The following is a 22885-nucleotide window of genomic DNA, read 5'->3' as shown; positions in this document are numbered from 1 at the left end:
TTTAATCCTTAGATGACCAAATCCTATGATAGTGATCTGAAGATGGTTGTAAATGTTATCATCAATGTCTTCCTTTGAAAGATGGCTCTGGCGTTCTGGAAGTTGCCCATGTTTTCTAGGGTCTTGTCATGCATCTTATATGGTTAAATTACAGGGGAACATGTACTGTTGCATAGCAAGGTAACATAGTTGCTAACATTATTAAAGATAGACACAAAGTGTTGGAGTATCTCAGTGGGTCAGGCAGCATCTCTGGAGGAAAGGGATAAGTGACCCTTCTTCAGGCTGAAAGTGGGGGAGAACTCGCAGTTGATAATTACTAACTTATTCTTTTGGGAGACCTCTTCTCAGGTGTGTCAAGTAAATACACTTCTATTAAGTGAAATTATATTAAGCAAGTGATTAGATGAATTCAACATAATTTTCTTTATTGAGTATTATAAGATATTGAATAGTTACACATTCCAATATTAAAGTTCAAGGCATCTTGAAATTTCTTTTAACACAAGCATTGAGCTTTAGGGTCCCTTCTGTACATCACTGGCCACCTTTCAAACTGTCATGATAATTCCTGAAAAGACAGCGGGTTCTGAGGTTACATCATTGGCTTTTGAGAAGTCTGGTTGTGATTTTGTTACAAGGGCGTCATCTTTTCTGGAGTTGGTGTCTCTAGGAGTTGTTCATGTTGGTGCTCATATCTGAAGTGTAGGGTGGATAACTGAGGATAAGGATGGCTGTTACTGCTGTTGACCCATGCTCCCTTAAAAATCTGCATCTTCAGGAAAGAGCAAATCTTGGTTTGTGTTTTATACACTTTCATCCTCTGCATCCTTGCCACTTACCTATCGATATATTGCTAAAAGTCTCGTCGTGTACGTATGTAAACAGCACACGATAGCGCAACAATTTTAGGGGCACCTTACAATTCGCCTGCGGTGTGCAGTATCAAGTTTTGTTATATTTTAAACGTTATTCACTTTATAAACTTTAATAAACTTTGTACTGTGAATGGGACAACTTCGCACCTACGCAGTTGGGGGAGGGTTGCAAGGCCCGCTAACTGCGTGTGCGCGGTTGGGTGAGGTTTGCCGGGCCCGGCGGTGGCGCGCTCAGATAGAATGACGCGGTGGAATTTGAAATAACTGGCGTCGCAACGCAAACCCAACGGATCCACGGGTCATCTAGTTTATTCTAAAAATGTGCAATGTGATTACAGAAATCTAATCCTCTCCTATTACCAAAAGGTGCATTATTTTCGAAGGATCTGGTGCGATTCAGTTTTCCAGTTCAGTTTGTTTTGACGATGCAATTTTTCCCTCGAAATATTAAACTGTTTAATTATGAAAGAGAAATTATACTCTGTGGAAGAAAATTTCTACCAATGAGTACAGTTTTCTTCTTGCAAATAAGATAAAATAGAGAACCACTTTTAAGTGGAGTGATTATTTTCCCTTGTAGGTTGAAGTTTGTTGGACTTCCATCCTCAATAGGCTGATTATTGCACCAATTTCTATTTTACAAAAAGTGGATTCATGTTTTTTTATTTCTGTTTAATAGATTATCTAGTCATTATTTAACTTTAGAATACCCTGGCTTCTTTTGAGTGATATTGATTCTTCATTTCAATTATTTTTTCTTACTTGTGCGCTGTATTTTGATCTTTCTGGTAATGGCCGTATTTGGCATGAAGTAACTGGGTTGTGGTGTAAGTTATTGCTGCATCACCTTCTGAGTAGTCCCTCGGAAACAAGAATGGCTTTAAATAAAGTGATTCCCAAGGTGTCTGAGACACATATGGAACTGCAGCTACTGCAGCAGGTGGTGCCTGACGGGATGGGTGGATGGGCACTGTGACATAGTGGAAGTGCACAATGTATGTTGGACTTCTCTGTACAGTACATGGGCTTTAGGCTCTTAGTACAATTCCAAATGTTCTTCCTCATCTTTGAGTGGCCATGGGCTAGAGATTTCATGATATCAGTGAATGTTGCAGCTTTTTCAAAGGAGACTTTGAAAATGTGATTCTGTTACAATGATAATTTTGGTAATCTCTTCCTTAGACAAACTCTGTACTTTGGGTATCTGGTTTCATATGGTGTGGTCTGTCCAACAGAGTTGACAGCATAATTCAGGCTTCAGTATTGGGGATATTGGCATGGGAGATGGTGTTTATGTTAGCTTGCTTATCCTTTGAAGGATTTTTTGACAGATTTTGCAGAGTAACAATTGGTGGTATCTCCATTATCTTGAGTGCATGTCATGAGGAACTCTCAACTATACAGGCATTACTATTGCCCAACGAATTGCTAGTTTTCGATTGAAGCTCTGTCTTTAAACACTGAACGCTGCTCCAAATAGAAATTCATTCGTTCAGTTGAGTTATTATCATTTGTACAAGTTCTGTTCATACTTTTGATACTTAGAGAACAGTAAAGGAGGGAACTGATCTGATTAACTAAACTGATTCTGGTTCAAACCTTAAAGTTATCAACTTTGAGTTTCCATATCAACGTTATTCCAAATAGCTTAAAGGTGTATGCACTCTTGAGGTCTGTTGGCCAGCTTTGTGGTCCCATAGCTCGTTACAACACTAATTAATAAGGACGAATCCTTTCTGATATCTAAGATAAATTATTTTGTTGGTAAATCATTTTAGCTGCTGCTTCACAAACTCGTTAAATTTATTTTTTAAAACAAATATTATCAAACAAACATATTTGTGCCAGAATGATTGAGTTGATGGCTGAACAGCTTATCATTTGTTGTACCTTTTCTTCCAATTAAGATCTTATGGCTGCTGATGGCACAATGTCATTAGTTGTTTAGACTGAAAACCATTTAACAGCTGAACAATTGGCTCATTAATTCTTTGCAGATAAGCTTTGTTGGTTCTTCTGGGAGTTCATTCTGTCAAAAGCTGACCTAATCCAAGTCCCGAAAACAGTGTGGTCAGTTTTAAAAACTGCATTTGTAGCTGGGTGAGAACTGAGTGCGTCTTTGCGTGGCAGAGAGCGTTGGTCAGAGCGCAGGTAACTGAGCTGCTCAATCCGCAGAAATGTTCAACAGCAAGACTCTAACAAACAAAAGGAATGATGTGACAGCTAGCCCAACCTCCGCACAGGTATAACGAGATATCGTAGGGTTGGCTGGAATTGCTCAGATGGGTTGATGGATGATTTAGGGTTATTGTTTTGGAACATGTTTGTAACTGCATTGTGAGGAATTATAGCAGCTTCAATCTATATATTTTATTGTATAGAAATCATTTCTGCAAAGATTTCTAACGTTTATGACAATATTATTTTGGCCCAGAAACATTTTCATTTTAGCTTTAGACTATGGATTTTAACTTTTGATGTTGATTAATAATGTGCAGAAGATACTTTGTCTTAAGCATCATTTATTCCCAAATGCTACTCATTATTTGGACAACATTTTAAGCAAAGAATAAATTAAACGTTCTAGTCTTGACATTATGTGTGATCTTTTCAGAATTTTCTGATTGTTTCAAAATGTATTTTAAATTTCGCCCTAATTAATAAGTAAATATGTCAACTATTACAGTTGTGTTGGCATAATTAATCAAACTATATAGATAAATGGATATGAATATATATTTCAAAATGCAATGAATTACAAAGTAATGTCATAATACCCGTAATGATTTTAATATAGTTACCTTTATAATGAAGGTCTGGATTTTATTCCATTCTTCATGATTGGAATAATTATAAATCAATTTATTTGGAATTCAGTATTAAGTTTGAATCAAATATCATTATTCCTTTGGGTCATTAGAACCACGCCGGTTTACTTTTATAATGCAAAGCAAGAAACCCAGTGGATAGTGATTAGTTTTGGTATCTGCGAGTACCAGGCAGAATATGGCACATCCATCTCGCTGTACCAGGCTAGAGTCTCGCTTCAGTAACCACGTCCAATGTTTGTTTATGCTGTCAACAGATCAGTTGATTAATTATATTCTCAAATTAGTTTACTTATTTAGTAAACCTTTACCTTATGTGATCACCCCACGTGATCAAACAGCTCATTTGAAGAATGGTGCCTCTCAAGGTGTCGTGCCACCTTGGTCTTTATGCACTCGAATAAATAAGTGAGGCTTGAACTTAAAGGACTCTAATTTGCGATTGTATGAGAGAGTGCCATCAACTGTACCAAGTTATAATTTATAATCAAGTCATCTTGCTGCTTTTTAAGTTGCTGCACACTTGAAAAATAATCCATATCAAGGCTGTGTCACTGCTGCATTAGACGTTGGGTCGAGGCCCCTTCATGAACTTAAAAGGGGATCTATGCAATTCCCTTTAAATGATTTGACAAATTCTGTATCGAACTGGAAATGTTTAATTTAGTGACATGTCATTGGTTCCGTTTGATTTGCTTACAACATGAATAGTGCCTTTCATGATTTCTTAGTTTATTGGCTGGTGGGTAAGACAAGAAAATATTGTTCTTGCAACTCTGTGAATGCTGTAATGTAACCAGAGTAGATAGGAAATAGTAGAAGGGGATAATTTTAAATTACAATGCTGCCTTCTGTGGCAAATTAGCCTGCACTTCTTTTGTTGTGCCCTTCCCCTGCAATGGTTTGGAAAAGCTGCCCAGATCTTGCATCTATCCAATAATCGCAGTGCATTCTTTGTGCCATGGTATGGATTGTTAAACTTTTGGGGAAAATGCTGAACCCATATTTTTACATCAATCTAGAGCAAGTACTCTTCATTTTTCTTCAAAAAAGCAGATCCAGTTTGCTGACCAGAAACAAGAATTCAACAAACGTCCAACCAAAATAGGTCGGCGCTCGCTTTCTCGATCAATCTCGCAATCCTCTACGGACAGCTACAGCTCAGGTAGGCAATTAGAGGATGTCATTAACATGTCCGATACATACATGTGAAAATTAATGAATTACGCAAACTCATGAACCCCACTTTCTCATCAGATCCCCAGCTTCAAATACCCATTGCTCATTTGTCAAGCCAAAAGTTATCATTATTGTTTGCTTATGTATGCTCTTGACCAGTAATCATCATTCAGTACCTCAATAACCAGAACTGCATGTGGTACTCTGGTGAAATTTCTCAATGCCACATCAAGGGTGACGCTTCTTAAATTTGTACTGCCTGCCTCTGTTAATGCATGAAAGTTGATGTATCATTCACTTTCTAGAAGCTGTAAAGACCTGCACAGTCTTGTATGTTTTGTGAAACAATTGAGAAATTGGGGTTATTTTTGATTAACAAGCTAATATTGGTTTAGATTGTGCTAATCGATCCATAGTAGCAGTAATACAGATGCTTGGCACCAGCAGTTAGGAGTGCTGATCTCGGCTTAGCCATGGCACAGTGGTTACTTGTTTGATTTCAGAAATGCACAACTTTTGATATGTGTTCAGTTGGGTAAAGTAGATTAATGGCTGTGGATTTTGATTATCAGTAAATGATGATATAATGCAGGTTCAGTTGCCTCATCCATTGCTTTGAGTTATGTTCTCAGCCACTTGCTGGGGAGAAAATGAATAGCCTTCAATGGCCTCTTTATAGAGAAGGCACTAAGTAGAAAAAATCTGAAGAGTCATTTTTGGACTGTTATTCCTGGGTACCAAATGTTAGATTTCTGGTAGTTTTGGAATTAGTATGTTTTCTCAGAGCATGGCTGGAAAATAGGTCAATTCATACTTCCCCAAAAATATAGGAACAGTACCAACATAAAGAATATATATTGTTAGTCATTAGCACTATCTAGTTTATTCTTTCGAGTTATTAAATATACACGGTACGGTTGGAAAGAAGTATAGGATCAAATGTTCAGGTGTCATGAGTGTTCATTAATGTAATTTGGTTCTGTACTCAATGATAACAGACAATGACCATTGAAACCTTAAGAGATTGCTAGGTGGATGCTGAAGGACTGGCAGCAATTAACTTAGAGGGCAGGGAGTCAAAGATTAGACCGAGTCAGTCCTCACCTTTTTCCACTTTCATTTGGGATGGCCATGTATTTGGGATTTCTTTCAGTTATCGAATCTAAATCAATGTCACTATTCCATCTATCTCAGGTCTTATTCATTTTGTTTTCATTGCCACCCAAGTACTTTTTAACCTTTTTGAAACATTTCTGACAATGTACTATTCTCGACAAATATTTGGTCGCGTTCAGATTCTGTGCAGTACTTCATGATGCTTCACTTTACAGATACGACGTAAATGTTGAAGAATTAATTCAACAAGCCTATAGGGATTGCTTTTGCATCAATGCAGAATGACTTCTATCTGAGACGCATCATTCCCAGTATTCTATTGATTCTTTAAAATACTGTCAGATCGACCTTTCTCATTTTATCCCCTGAATGAATCATTTGATTTTATAACAAGTGTAAGACCTAAAATGTTCATCACTATGTTGCCTGTGCAACAGATTAATCCAAATAGATCAGTTCTGTGCATTATTAATCTGTGCTTTTGAGAGGCATGTCTGGAAATAACTACTTTCTACACTATTAATGCGTTTGCTTTTAGAGTTATTAACAACTTAATGGACTGCAATTATTGCTGGAAACAGACCACAGCTTGCACTGAATTACATTAACCTCCAAGCAATCACCTGCTGCCTGCATCTCACCATCATTCTGTAGTGATGGAATTAGCCACTAACCAGCTTCTCTTTTTTTCTCTTCCTCTCCAGAACTGATGGGTATGTCTAATCAAAATAATGGTAAGCAGTTGGTAGAAATAGTTTGGAAAAAAAATGAAGCTGTTCATAGAGACAGGTATGAGAAAGCAATCACTTGTCCCAGCACATTATCACCTGCTGAAATTGCATCTCATCTTAGAGGACACAGAGGAAACCATTCTGCAGTTGAGAAGATAAATCATCATGAGCTAGTGCCCTGTCACAGTGAATTTGATTTTGTGTTTCTTTTCAGGAGTTAGGTGACTAGACATTACTGATTACTAAAAATCACTTGAAGTGCCCTTGTCCTGTGTAAATTTTAACATGTATTAAATAGGCTAATTGGCATAGCATAGCAGAATAACGACTCTATTACAAATAGACCTGACGTTATTTGTCTACTAACAGCATCAGCACAAACTTTAAAAAATCTACTTTCTTGGATGTTTTCCCTTTTTCCTCCCTTCCCTCATGTTAGCCCTTGGTACATTGGGCTGCAGCAGCCTTTCGGTATCTCATCTAAGCAGCCATTTGATGTGGTAATCTTGGACCATGAGTACTGATAGACTGTTCAACTTGACGGGAGAGGAGCTTCCCAGTCAAATCTGGTGCTGTCCTTATTAGTACCTTTTCCAGCAGGAGTCCTTGGTTAGAGAATTCTCAGTGTACACATTCTCCCCTCAAAGGTTTTGGGGAACCCTCAGGCAAGTCTACCACTGTTGGACAAATTAACACTGCATAATCTTGGAGCCAATGGTTTTTTGGCTTTGTGATCTGCCAATATACCTATTATTAGAATTATGGGCTGGGTGATTGTGATATTCTGTGTACTGTGAATGTGAGCACTTTTTATGGTATGTCATTGAAAAGCAAAAAAAACTACAGAATGTCATTGGGACACTTTTCCAACCATTCATAACTGATGTCATTGGACAGATTTTGGAGGTAGTTGAAGGCAGTTCTTTGCCTTCAAAATAACTGCTAAAATACTGTAAATTGGGGTCCTCATTGATAGATGCTTATTCTTTATAAATCATGTCTCTGGAATTGCTTTATCTTATGATAAATTACATGGGATGAATAAGATTCAATCTTGATCTGATAAAGCCAAAATCTCTATTTCACCATATTGTCCTAATCTGGCCAATGGCTAGTTTCTTTATTTGCAAAATGAACAGTCTTTATTCTTTTATCTCATTTTGCCATTTATAAAATGTTGCAATTTACCTCGCACTCCTGTTGTGGCATATCCTTTAATGGAAGCTTTTTTCAATGAAAATCCCTTGACTCTTACGGTTCAGTCGACGTCTGTGTGGTATGTGGAAGGATGAATTTGCTAAGGCGGTCATTTCAAGAAAAAACCCCCGAATAAACTGGTCTCGGAAGTGTTTATCTTGAGCAGTAAGATCACTATTGAAACCAAATGAAACTGCTTGGATCAAGATTATAATTAACAAGTACAAACCCATTGAACCATGGAGCTCTCTCAATTATTTCCAATGTAAATGTAGTACCCAGTGGTAAGAATGTTGAAAGCAAGTTCAGGCACTATCAAGGCCAATAGTAGTCTCCCAATTGATAAAGTTGTTTAGAGGTAGAAAGTATTTGGGTAAAGGATGTCAAGATTGTACAATAGGCTCTTTTTTTGATGTTGAGGTAATCTCTTCATTATTTGACAGGATAACAGCTGTAATCTCAGGAATGTGGGGCCTTCAGGTTTTTTTCCGTCCTTTTGGGTGACAAAAAGATGGGCATATATTTTTATGAAAAACTCAACAGAAACATTGATATCTACAAATAAATTCTTTGAACATTGATGCTAATTACTAAGCTGAAATCAGAGATGAGCTAACCAGAAACATCCTTGCATGTTCGCTCATCTCTGATTTCCACCCCTGCATATTGTAATGCAGAAGTAGATGAGCTTGGGGCCAAATGCCATCAGATTTGACTACTTGCTCTGTTCCTGACTTGGCGCTGAGTCTAGGATCTGAGCACTTTGTAACTAGCCCCTCAGCTTAACAGCCTGAAACTGACAGGAGTCACTGATCTTAGTTTAATAAAACTAAGAATGTATGATGTTTATCTTATTTTTTATTTTTCTTAAACTTTATGTTTAAACAGTTCAAATACAATATAACTTTTTTTTTAATTTTGATGATCAGACACTTTGGAAAACTTTCCTTCCATTTCCATAAGGTCAAAACTGTTTGTTAATGTAATGTACACTTCCATTTGCAACTGCTCTGCAAATGAATGTAACAAGAACTAGAAATATTCAGACATGGACCGATGTTGCGAGTAAAATATGTGCCACAAATGTGCCAGACAAGGGTTATCAACTAGAGTCTAACTAGCTACCCTTTGAAATTCAACACTATTACAAAGTACCCCACGGATTACAATGAGAACATCAATAACAAGATGCTTAACTGAACCAACCACATGAATACCTTGGCTACAAGAGCAGCCCATTGGCTGATCCATTGATACTTGAAGTCTTCTGCTACCTACAAACTGCAAGTCAAGAATATGATGGCGTACACTGCACTTGCCTGAATGAGTGCAACTTCAACAGCACTCAAGAAGCTTAACACCTAGGACAAATGGACCACTAATTGGTATCCTATCCACCACCTTAAACATTCATTGGCAATCTATTAGCAATCAGTGGCTGCATTGCACGCCATGCACAAAATGCACTGAAGTCACTCCTGCAGCATTTCGGACTAGAGCTCCAACACCAGGAATGACAAGGGCGGTAGGTATGTGGGAACAGCGTCACCACCATGTTCTGTCAGAGTTGCACACATCCAAACTTCAAAGTACTTTGCTTTCCTTTTTCATTGCTGCCAAATCCTGGAGCTACCTATCCATCACATTGTGGGTCTACCTTTACAATATTTGCAGCATTTCAAAAAGGTGGCTCACAACCACCTAAAGAACAATTGAAGACTAGCAATGGGGCTTGTGTAGTTGGCCGTCTTGGTCGGCATTGGCGAATTGGGCCGAAGGGCCTGTTTTTGTGCTAATTGCCCTATGACTGAATGCTGGGCTTGTCATTGACAGCAGATCCTAAAATGTTCACTAAGATTTACTTTGAACAGTTTAGCCAAGAAATGCCTATACTGACAAATACATATCATATCATATATATACAGCGCGGAAACAGGCCTTTTCGGCCCACCAAGTCCGCGCCGCCCAGCGATCCCCGCACACTAACACTATTAACACTATCCTACACACTAGGGACAATTTTTACATTTACCCAGCCAATTTACCTACATACCTGTACGTAAACCTCTGGATCCAGTTTGGATTCATTGTTGGAAGTAATATTCCCAATTTCATATAGAGCAAATCAAAGGCTTTTACTCCAACATCACTATCATCTACATCAAAATTAATTTTCATCCCCTTTTAGTCCCATTTGATGATAGAAATGGGGAAGGATGGGTAAGGTATCTGCAGTCATAAGGTCATGTGATATGAGCAGAATTAGGCCATTCGTCCCATCAAGTCTACTCTGCCATTAATCATGGCTGATCTATATCTTCCTCCTAACCCCATTCTCCTGCCTTCTTCCCATAACCCCTGATACCTGTACTAATCAAGAATCTATCTCTCCTTAAAAAATATCAATTAACAGCATCCACAGTCTTCTGTGGCAAAGATTTCCACAGATTCACCATCCTCTAACTGAAGAAATTCCTCATCATCTAATTTCCTAAGGGAATGTCACTTAATTCTGAGCTATGACCTCTTGTCCTAAACTCCCACTAGTGGAAACATTCTCTCCACATCCACTCTATCCAAGCCTTTTGCTATTTGGTACGTTTCAATGAAATCATCCTCATCTCCCCCCCCCCCCCCCTCCCCCCATTGTTCTAAACCAGTGAGTACAGGCCCAGTGCTGTCAAATGCTCATCATATGTTAACCCACTCATTCTTGTAAACCTCATCTGAACCCTCTCCAGAGCCAGCATATCCTTCCTTGGATATTGTGCCCAAAATTGCGATCTTTCACCTTTTTTGCTTAATGCCGGAATGCATGTACACTGTTCTACAAAATGCCAGTATAGATCTTCTCTGCCATGTTCAACTCCATCTGCAAGTTTCCTGCTGGGATCACCCTTCACTGCTGCTGCAATTATCTTTGCTGTTCCAAAACTATGATCATTCCAAGTTAATCATCAATTAACAGATAATCCTTGTGTATAATAATGATAATAATAATAATGTTCATTTATTGTCATTGCAACGAGTACAACAAAATTAAAAAATAGCCAATCCTGACGGTGCGTACAAACATATATGCAATAAATGCAAAAACAAATAAATACAATTATATTAAGTACAAAAGATTTTTTAACAGTGTTGTCTAGTGCAGAAGATAGTGTTCAGTTCTCGTATGGAAATTCGTATGTAGAGGCCAAGCTTCAAATGACCATTAGCTCCTTCACTGAAGCATGCAAAAGGATGAGCCTTGCAGGAAACATCTTGCTCTTCAATACTGCCGTCTCAGTGAAGGAGCATATTTTATAATGGAAATATGGGAAGCTAGTTTCACCTATAAGCTCCAGACATTAAAACACCAGACCAATATGCCAACACGAACTGTTCCAATCATTGAATGTGAAATTCGCAAAGAAAGTAATGTGCTCCTATGAAGCTTCACTTTGGGTGGTACTTTCTAAGGCTTTGTTTGTGAACCATTGTTTACATACGGTAGGCCAAAAGGAAGTTCAGAGTGTTCCTCGGAGATTTAATTGCAGATTCCAGAATTCACCATTTATGTGGTGGAAGTGAGGTATTGGCCTCAGACCTCTGCTTCTAATTAAATGTAACCAGTGGGGAAAAAAATGTCCTCTCAAGAGACCTAGTAGTAAAACTGAGCAGTATTGCAAAAAATATAAGAAGCAAGAGCAGGTATAGCCATGTAGCCGCTCAATTGGTCTGCCATTCAATAAGGTCACAGCTGATCCTCGCCTCAATTCTAGGTATCTGCTGTTTTCCCAGAACTATTGACTCCCCTGTAGTCTAAAAACCTGCCTATCTCAGCATTGAATATATAAAAACATTTCAACGTTGCATTCACACCTCTCTGGGGTAGAAAATTCAAAATATTGAGGAGGAAAAAAAATTCTAATTTACATCTTGCCTAATTGATTTTTTTTTTTGTGAACTAAAGACTGGGAGTTCTTGTTTCCCACACAAAAGATGACATTGTCTGTAACTACTGCTCTTCAAGCTGGAGCATAAAACTACAGGTGCTGGAAATCTGAAGCAAAAATGGAAAATGCTATGAGTATTCATCAGGGCAAGCAGCATCAGAGGGGAGAGAAGCAGGGCCGATGAAGCACTTGTGATCTTCCTCTTTTTCATGGATTCGGTACTCGCCATGTTGGAACGGTTGAAGGAAATTTGGGTGATCACTTTGCAGATCACCTCTAGTGCACAACGGTGACTCTGAGCTTCCAATTACTGTAACTTTGATTTTTGTCCCATTCAATTTCTGTCTGCTCTTTGACCTACATTGCTTCAGCAATGTCCAACGTAAGTTCCAGGAGCAGCACCTCTCCTGTGTATATTGTGGTCCTCGGGACTTGATATTCACTTTATCAGTTTTGGGTAACTGCTCACTTTTTGTTCCTTTTGCAGATGTGGCTTTATCTTTGTTTCAATTTGCTTTTATTTTTTCTGTCTTCAAACTTACTTTTTTTTAAGCAATTGTTGCAACTACTTATAACCACCCCCTCTGTTCTCTCCAACCTTGCTCTCTACAACTTAAAATACCAGTTTTCTGACTTTTCCAGTTCTCATGAATGATCCTTGAGCTGAATCGAATCTTTTATTTTGCTCGCCACTGATGCTGTTGATGTGTTGAATGTTCCAGTGTCTCCTGTTCTCCCCTCAATGTTTCATAGCCATAAGATAGATGCCATGAGGATGCTTGACCTAAGAATTTGTGTCCCTTTGACCATTTAAAATTCAAGCACCATTTATGCTCGGAGGAATAAATGGGATAAATGTTGTATTGCTAGTGAAACAACTGTATTAAATTTGAAATGCTATTAGGGATTTCAAAAAGTTAGTTAATAAGTTGGTTTCATTATGAAGCCTCCCCAGTAGATAAATGCACATTTAATTTGCTAAAAATGTACTGAAATATATTTTAGAATCAAAAGCAAAGAACAACCAGCTGAAGGAGTTCAGCAGGTTGAACAGCATCTGTGGAGGCAAACAGTGGTGATTGTTTTGGGCTGAGACCCTGCATCAAGATTAGGACCCTGCATCTTGTCTCTCCTTTGTGATTCAAGTGCCGCCTGTACTCTGCAAGACCTATATTCACATTTGTTCACATGAAAAAAAAAGCAGTGTTAATAAGAAGGTCAATAATGGTGGATTCTCAGCCATTCAGACTGCCCATGCACAAGTGCCTAATCAAAACTAATTACTCTTACAATTTGAAAGGTCCACTGTGTCCTTAGAATTGTTTATTGTTTTTAGTCATCTGAACAGTGATGTTAATGAGGTTGTGAAATATTTCATAACCCATTTATCCTCTTTCCCAGCCTAATATGGCTTGGTTACACAGCAGTTAGTGTAGCTGCTTCATTGCTCCAGGGATCTGGGTTCAATCCTAACTTTGGGTGATGTCTGTGTGGAACTTTTCTCTAATTTCAGTGGTTTCTGCTGTATATTCCAGTTTCCTCCCACACCCCTAACATGACTGTAGTTTAAGTGGGTAGAATAAAATTATCCTTTTGTAAAGATTAGTAGTAAGAAGTGTTGCAGAGGAGTTGAAGGGTATATGAGGGAGAATGCTTTAAGAGGCAGAGTAATACATGGAGGAGGAAATAGGATTCTCTCTTCCAGGCACTGTTATGGGTCCTATGGTCCCAATGATATCCTGCGTCATAATAAACAAGAGAAAAAGAAACATTGAATAGGCCAGGAGTTGGAAGAGTGATACTTCTCTGTTACGTTAACTGTTCATTGTTCTCGTTGTCCTCTAGCGGCATCTTACACAGATAGCTCAGATGACGAAACTTCACCTCGTGATAAGCAACAGAAAAATTCGAAGGGCAGCAGTGACTTCTGCATCAAGAACATCAAGCAAGCAGACTTCGGACGCAGGGAGATTGAAATTGCAGAACAAGGTGCGAGGTTGAACCTTTAATCATCGTTACCAGTGTACACTTTATACATTTGGATAATTCTGAGCTAGTGTCTTGAAGTATAATAAATCTGTGGGGTTTTGACCAAATGAGCAGGTTATCTGACGTTATTGTTGAAATGCCATTCTCCTCGTAATACACATTACCATAAAAAGCAGAGAGATTAGGCTGTTCTTTGAGCAGTCAGCATAGATTATTGAAGATGGACACAATGCTGGATAAATTCAGGGGGACAGGCAGCATCTTTGGAGAGAAGGAATGGGTGACTTTTTGGGTCGAGACATTCTGCTTGTCCTGCTGAGTTACTCCAGCATTTTGTCTATCTTCGGTGTAAACTAGCTTCTGTGGTTCCTTCCTATAGCATGTTATCCTTCAGTCCAGCAGAGTGAGCCCTCGCCATGAAAGCCAACAAACCAACCAACATGATCTCTAGAAAGTAATAATATTTGTCCTCTGCCTCCCCGTTGTCCCAGATTTAACCAAAAGAGAATTTAAGAGCACGATATATTGAATGGCGATAACCAGCACACAATCAATGAGACCTCTTTGACTGGTTATGCTTGACTGTGTATGAAGAGAGGAATTTGTTTCCCCCTAATCGAGTTTGGGACTTTACTTTTTTTTTTCCTGTCTGAATATTGGACAATTCTGAAAGTAAGTAGTATCGAGATAAGAGGTCAGAGCAATAAACACATTTTTTGGTCATTTAGTCCTCTGATCACTTTCTCCCTACTTCAGACTTTAAAAATAAATGTAGGCATAGCTGATACTGCTGAATAAAAGCCAAAGATCCCTTTTGTTTAGTAGCAACCAAGGAGAAATAGAGGTGGCATTCTTAGTGTTAAGGGATTGGTCTCTCTCGCGTTTGGTTTTGTGCAGTGGAATATTCCAATCCAAATATTCCCAGCATTTAATCCTGCCTAAATATTATTGTAACTTGTGATGTAACCACGTTTCTCAATCTTGTTTTCTTTTGTCAACTGTGGATTAACATGAAATAAAAATTGGAATTCCAATGTTTTTTCATTATCAACCATACGCTTGCTCTTATTTCGGTGCAGAAATGCCAGCACTTATGGCTCTACGAAAACGAGCCCAGGGAGAAAAGCCATTGGCTGGAGCAAAGATAGTCGGCTGTACTCACATCACAGCCCAGACTGCGGTAAGTGTCCAACTTTAGAACTGTGCTTATTAAAATCAGGAGACTGCATGGTGAGTATCTTCATTCACTGTCCAGAACTCCACTTTCAACTTTGTCAGTCTTCATAAGAATGAAAATTCTTTCCATTGAGTGCCATGTGAAATAAACATTGGCGCAGAAATTAAAAAACCTTGTTCATGTAGTTTAATGCATTCTCTTTGGTTGGAATTAAAGACTTCTTTCCAAAGGTCTGCAGTGCACCGTGCCTGATCCAGAGACGGAAAGATTTCTTTCTCTATACTGATGCTCTTTGCCATGGGACCATAAATTATTATTTTCGAACCCTTTCTAAATTTAATTTTACTCTCCGCTTTTTTCATGTTATCTTTTGCTGCAATAATCCTTTTAGATTCTTATACAGCCATTTGGGCATGTCCTCCAGATAAATGGAGAAATGTGGCTTGGTGCGAGGACCACTCTAATTTGCTTTCAGATTTTTTGCATTCACCCCCAACGCCTCCGTTCTCTCTGTAGATCTGTCAGTGGTATAATGTATTACAATTGCAACGGTTTCATGGATAATTGCTAACGTTATTGCAGTTGGAGGAAAATGCTACAACATTCTCACTCCTGCAGATGGCACTTTTGAGCTACTATATTAATTATTATTATTAAAATTTATTAAGCAGACTCATGGTCCATTAGAATACACATACAGTACACAGTATATACATATAAAATTAAATTAAATTAGAAAAGGCAACAATACCAATGTTTCCACATAGGTGACAGGTATCTCACGGCACTGAAACCAGGATTTACCAGCAGCACAATGATGGAATTCTGAGAACCATTCAATCGGCATATAAATTTAAACATGAGATTCCTCAACAGGGCATGAAACGTATTGACTCCTGCACTACAAAACAGTTCACTTGCACTGCACCACCTTGGCTTTCTAAGCAATATGCACATGCAGTCATTATAGGCAACCTTAAGTTTATGGATGCTTGACTTATTAAACTTTATCCACAAAGGAGCAGTGTAAAGAGGAGTACAGTATGCTCTAAACAGGTTTATCTTGACATTTCCTGAGCACCAGTGGAATTTCCTAACCAACATGATAGCTTGTGCATACAACATGCGGCGCTGTCTATACATGTCCTCATCATCAGACATTTGATCTGTGATGACATGTCCCAGATACTTAGCTTTACAGCAGACAGATAGAACCTGCCCTGACAGGTAAAATGATGGGAAGACTAGATCTTTGTCCCCTTTTACTTTACAAATCATGACAACGCTCTTTTTAGCATTGTATTTCACATCAAATTGGACACCATACTCAGAGCATATATTCAACATCTGCTGAAACTGCCTTGATTTGTCATATCCATGCTTCCCTTTACTGTCAACGGGATTAGAATTTTTACTCCGTATTTGAGTTGGGGATATTTGCACAATCTCGCCACTGCAGCAGAGTGTGCAAAACATGAAGATTGTATTGTTCGGTTCAACAATACATTGATTTGATACTTTATCACATGGAATCAAGAGATATGGTGAGAAAGCAAGAATGGGGTACTGATTTTGGATGATCCACCATGATCATATTGAATGACTTACTCCTGCACCTATTTTCTATGTGACATGTGACTTTGTTTTGCATACCGTACACAAAGTATGTAAAGAGCCGCCACATGTAGGGGGACGACAAAGTAGTCCACAATATTCCCTCTGTGTTCTCTTGGTGGCCCCCCGATGCCATGACCCTCTTTGTTCTCAACAACCTAGGTCCCTATTCGTTCTTGATGACTCCCTGTGCTGGGTCCCTCTGTTCTCAAGTGTTGCGACTTATCTCCAGCACCCACTTTTTATGTTCTTAAACTCCACCAACTGTGTGACCCTTCTCTTACGTTCTACACCTGATTATTCATGCAGGATGGTTTTTCTTCACATATGGTGATGGGTGCTCAAGGTAAGGTTGAGTGATACATTTCAATGGGCCTTTGAAAGCTGATCCACGCTAATTCTATGGCCCCAGAGGTCATTGCCAAACAGTTCTGACAACCAATTAAGATTCATCTGGGTGTTTAATTATACTTATTGATGCCTGTTGGAATAGAATTAAAATTTTGTGGCAATCTATTTTATAAAGGACCTCAACTGATAATTTTACCAGGAAAATTCAAAAAAATAATTTCATGTCGAAAGATCTTTTGTAATCTTAAATGATTAAAATGCTCTTTGTTGTTTGCATGGACATGTGTTTAAAACAACCATGATTTAAGCAAAATATATACAATGACTATTTTCTAACAATCCTGGGATAATAAATATATAAATTCTCCTGGATAGGGTAAAAGCAGACTGTAGTCATGTGGAATAATTTATTTTAAGGAAGGCAGTAATTAAACTTTAAAACAGAAGATTCCAGTGTGATCTCTCTTCTTTTGGCCTTCTGTTATTTTCTGGTGTTGCAGGTGCTGATGGAGACCCTTGCTGCCCTTGGAGCACAGTGCAGGTGGGCTGCCTGTAACATTTATTCCACCCAGAATGAAGTGGCTGCTGCTCTGGGTGAGAATGGTAAGGCCGGTAGTATTCATTGTCTATTTTTCCATTGAACATTTTTAAAAGAAGCTGAAAGTCCTGAAGAATCTAAGATTGTATGTTCCTGGTAAAGTCATGCACCGTGCCCAAAGCAAATAACTTCTGCTGTCAGTTAGACCTAACCCTGCCTCATTCTTACTAATATTTTGCACTGAAGGATATGAGGTATTTTTTAGTTTTCTCATTTGTTGCCTATCATTAATTGTTCTCTAAGATGAAAATGCCTTGATTCACTGCAGTCTGTGGGGTGGTGGTTGGGTAGGGAATTCTGAGATTTCCGTGCAGTCACATTGAAGGAACACAGTGATCCTGGGGTAGACATCTTGCAGGTCCATCGCAGGCACTGATCACCCTGACATCTAAGGGATCATCAATGACCCAGACCATCCTGGTGGCCACGCTCTCATTTCACTCATGCCATCGGGGCAAAGTTATAGGGGTCTGAAAACCATGACCTCCAGGTTCAAGAACAGCTTGTTTCCAACAGTCATCAGACTCTTGAACACTACAAACAGTAATTAATCTACGAATCTTGAATTCTCTTGGTTGTGCTAAGAACTTGGGGTCTTTTGCACTAATATTGGGGGTTTTAATATTTTGTTGTTTATCTATGAATACTGTTTATAAGCCTGTTATGTTGCTGCACGTAAGCATTTCATTGTTCCAATGTTGATACATACGGCACTCTTACAGAACAAACTGCAGAAAGATATCTGGGATCAGACAGGAGGGAAATGGATGAATGACGTTTCCGATCAGGCCCCTTTTCACACAAATACACTGATAATGGTTGTAGAACCAGCTGCTCATATGCTTCAAGTTATAGAAATCATCAGATTGGGAAATGCTGTCACGGTGATCTTGGCAAGTTGCTGCATTTCATGTATGGTATACAATTCATCAGGATGTGCATTTGATGGATGGAGTGAAGTTTCAGTGTAGTCAATTGGCTGTTAGTTCATTTAGATACTTTGTCCTGAAGATGCTTGAGTTATTGCCATTTCACTTTTCCAGGCATGTAGGTCACAGTCTATGGGATTCTTGATTAGTATGTTGTAGATGATGGCCAGTCTTTGAGAATCAGTAGAGGTACTCACTATAAAATATGTGAATATGTGACCACCCCATCCTCACCACCAGGATTTTTATATGTCATGTGCATGTTGCTAATCTTGCACAGAGAGCAAATGGGCATTTGGAATCTAATGAATGGAGCAAGCCCTTGTCTATTTCTCTCAGCAATGCAGTTTGAAGGTTTGTGGGACAAACTGAAGGATTGAATGAGAAACTTAATTTTGAGTGGATAAATACAGTCAAATCAAGCACTGAAAATTATATTGAAAGACAGGAAAAAAATTGGATTGAAAAATTGAATTGGATTTTTAAAAAAAGGAAATATTCAGATTTTGGGTAACCAACAATTGATACCTCCAATCTCAAGGCTGCTTTAGAAGAAAAACCATGTAATAGAAAGTTTTCATTTGTCTAGTTCTCTGGGCGTAAATAGTTAATGCCTGCTTTAAAAGAATCCTCAACCACTAATCCAACCATGATTAAATATATATGAAGTTTAAATATTTCCAAAACAGACTCTCTGCATCATTTCAAAAAACCTGCTTAAGTGTCATGCTAATTTCTCATCTGGCATGTAATTGCAACAATGATCAAAAGTGAGCCAGATAAGATGCCACTATTTTTCTGTGGAGTGAGCAGTGTGTCTCGGAGCAATTTCAGCGGGATATTATTAACTGTGCAATGTCCTGTTTATGCAAAAATAGTGGGCAGGTTAACATGGCTCAATGTTACTTTAAATTCCTTTTTTTTTAAACAAAGTCTTTACTGAAATATATATAGTGCCTCTAGAAGACACAGAACAGTAGTTACTGGAATCTTGAGCAAAACACAAAGTGCTGGAGGAACTCAGCAGGTAAGGCAGCACCTGTCTAAAGAAGGGTCCTGACCCAAAGAGTCATCTGTCCATTCTCTCTACAGATGATGCCTGACCCTCGTGTTTTTCCAGCACTTTGTGTTTTTCTATAAGTAATGAATGCTTTGTGATTACAATTCAAGAGATTTGTTCATTGAAATTATGAGCTTCCTTTCACGTTGACATGATTGATAGACATCGTATGTACTCTTTAAATTAAGAACATTTTTCTTGTAAATTACATATCCTTTTTATATTTTGGTGGTGTGCTCCTACCCATTTCATGTTACCAGCTATGTAAAATACTATATAAAATAGCTATGTCGAACACTCGTGTGTTATCTCTTTGGTTAATCACGAGTGGACGCCTGTTCAACACAGTTTAAATATATTGTGATTTGAAGACCTGTTAAGTATTTTCATTTAAATCAATTGGGTTGAAATTTCATATTTCAATATTCATGTAGTAATTGAATTGAGGTTTCAATCCTTCATTATTTGTAAACCTTGTAAGTCTGAATAGAATAAAAGTACCCATGCACACAATCCACAAAATAATGTAATCCAGGAATAGATTGCGCAGTGCCAATTGTGTGTTTCAATGTTCACTCATTCATAATGACATCCAAATCCCTTTAAGATAATTATTTATCATCATCAGCGTTGCTCAATTATATTCCAGCCACTGGCTCAATCCTGAGCACAAACTATAATTTGCCCTTGTATCCATTGTTCTCTATGTTAAAATTCTGGTTGCATAAGAAAAGGTTGCTGGTAATTTTTCTCATCTGGGATAGATGCCGGATATTATTCAAAGAATTTAATTTATGTGTGCTGAAAGGACATGGGGGTTTACTCTTGCATCAGTAACTGAGTATGCTTTTGACTAACATACAGCCATTCTTCCTCATTGCCAGGTTATCCAGTCTTTGCCTGGAAGGGAGAATCAGAAGATGATTTTTGGTGGTGTATTGATCGCTGTGTGAATGTGGAAGGATGGCAGCCTAACATGGTAAAGACCAGGTTGTTGCTTTTTAACAGTTTCAAATACTGGGAATGCAACTTTTCTTAGTTTGATCACTTAGCATTAATTTAAAAAAGGCCTAACCTGTATGCATTTCTAATAGTAATAAATTAGTCCTTAAATTCCTTGCTAAATTTTGGATTTATTTTGGATATGTATAGATGTTTTTACATTTAGTTGTTGATTCCAGTTAAAGGTATGTGATATAGTGAAAAATGATTAATTATATCCTTTGGATTGGGGACTTGTTTGATCAATAACATTGGCGCATATCTGAAGAATTCTGTGTCCACAAATACATTTTCTGCCGAGGCACTGGCCATATTTTTCAGCTGTATATTTTGAGCAATCTTAAAACTTGTTAATAATATGAAAATATTACAATTATTACAATCTCTGCAATATTTCCTAAATGAAATTCATTTAGATTTCGAATTGAGGGAAACAAATAACATATTTCACAAGGATATAGAAACTTGTGCACAATGGCATAATGAATAGCAATGGCTTGGCTGTATGAAATGAAAGAAAGAATGCTATAGGGAATATATCTTGCATAATAGGATTTGAGAGGAGCAAAACTTTAAAACCTTGGTGTGCCATGTCATTTGGGGTTATGGGTTTAGAATTGCATACTGAGTATTTGGTGTGTATCCACAGATTTTCTTGGAAGGGTGGAAACAATAAACAATAGACAATAGGTGCAGGAGTAGGCCATTCGGCCCTTCGAGCCAGCACCACCATTCAATGTCATCATGGCTGATCATTCTCAATCAGTACTCCGTTCTTGCCTTCTCCCCATACCCCTGACTCTGCTATCCTTAAGAGCTCTAGCTAGCTTTCTCTTGTTAGAACTTCAGTATTGAACTTGTGTGGTTTACACAAAGTTCATAGTGGATAAGTTTTAAACCTTTGCGATGAATGGATGTTGATTGTAGCGAGAAGGGTTTGGCTTCTGCATCCATGTTTCTCATAGGCTTTTGAAATTCTGATCCAGAGATGCAGGAGTGTTCCTTTGTACTTTGATGACTGGGTTTGGTTTTGGCTTAGCTACATAATATGCACGCTTTCAAATGAAGTCAGAGGTAATTTGTGTTTTGGTGCAGATCCTGGATGATGGTGGTGACCTCACCCACTGGATTTATAAGAAGTATCCTAATATGTTCAAGAAAATTAAGGGCATAGTGGAAGAAAGTGTGACTGGTGTTCACAGGTGAGTGCTTAACATGCAAACTACTTAGCAACCTTTTAGTTATTTTTATCAATTCTGCAACACTTCATTTGGGTATTGTGCCTTGTATTATGCAAATGACATTCTGCATGTTCTTTCTACTCTCTCAATCTGCATTATAATTGAGATTTGAAACACCACCTATAGCTAATTGTTGGAACAGTAGTTTAATAGGATATAGCAGCACAGGCCCTTCAGTCTGCCATATTTGCACCAAAGATGATGCCAATCTAACTAAACCCACCTACTTGCATATGGTCTCTATCCCTCTATTTCCCACTAGTTCACGTGTCTGTCCAACTGCCTCTTGCATGTTGATCTCGTGTTACTATCTACTCTATATATGAAATGTACCTGTCAATTTAAGTCACGTTTTGGCAACTGTCATGCTTGGACAACTGCCAAGTGAAGAACTACAAATGAAACCCATTTTCTGCTGCCCCATAATGTCTTATTGTTATTCTGATTCACACGAGCTTAATCAAATGCTTCCATTTATGTCTCTGTCACCCTGCCGCATCTGTGCCCAAGATGAGGTGTTCCATACTAGAACATCCGAGATGTCCTCATTATTTAGGAAACGGGGGTTCCACTCTCCTATCATAGATGAGGCCCACACTCGTGTCTCCTCGGTACCCCGCAGATCTGCCCTTGCAACCCCTCCCCCTGGTCCCAACAAAGAAAAAGTCCCCCTCGTCCTTGCCTTCCACCCCATCAGCCATCGCATACGCCACATAATCCTCCGAAATTCCCACCACCTCCAACGGGATCCCACCACTAGTGACATTTTCCCATCTCCACCCCTTTCCGTCTTCTGCAGAGACCGTTCCCTCCACGGCCCCCTGGTTAACTCATCCCTTCCCACCCAAACCAACCCCTCCCCAGGTACCTTCCCCAGCAACCGCAGAGGATGCAACACCTGTCGCTATACGTCCTCCCTCAACTCTGTCCAGGGACCCCGACAGTCCTTTCAGGTTAGGAGAGGTTCACTTGCACCTCCTCCAACCTCATCTACTGTATCCGTTGTTCAAGATGTGGACTCTTGTACATCGGCAAGACCAAATGCAGACTGGGTGAT

General features: G+C 38.7%; 1 protein-coding gene across 7 annotated transcripts in view; it reads left to right on the top strand.

The window, feature by feature from the left end:
* The window catches only part of ahcyl2b (adenosylhomocysteinase like 2b), a 56355-nt gene that overhangs the window by 16689 nt on the left and 16781 nt on the right, over window positions 1-22885 (top strand). For 2 of the 7 annotated variants that reach the window (XM_078419565.1, XM_078419567.1), the window contains exons 2-8: window positions 4760-4871; window positions 6706-6735; window positions 13713-13856; window positions 14936-15036; window positions 17499-17601; window positions 20470-20564; window positions 21683-21789. In XM_078419565.1, coding sequence (XP_078275691.1) covers window positions 4760-4871; window positions 6706-6735; window positions 13713-13856; window positions 14936-15036; window positions 17499-17601; window positions 20470-20564; window positions 21683-21789 — 692 coding nt within the window. The remainder of the gene's footprint in view (window positions 1-4759; window positions 4872-6705; window positions 6736-13712; window positions 13857-14935; window positions 15037-17498; window positions 17602-20469; window positions 20565-21682; window positions 21790-22885) is intronic. The other 5 variants (XM_078419568.1, XM_078419571.1, XM_078419570.1 and 2 more) reach the window with 3 other exon arrangements.

This window comes from Rhinoraja longicauda, chromosome 23, assembly GCF_053455715.1.
Source record: "Rhinoraja longicauda isolate Sanriku21f chromosome 23, sRhiLon1.1, whole genome shotgun sequence".
In the NCBI taxonomy this organism is placed as follows: Eukaryota; Metazoa; Chordata; class Chondrichthyes; order Rajiformes; family Arhynchobatidae; genus Rhinoraja; species Rhinoraja longicauda.
This window is presented reverse-complemented; position numbering and strand designations above follow the sequence as displayed.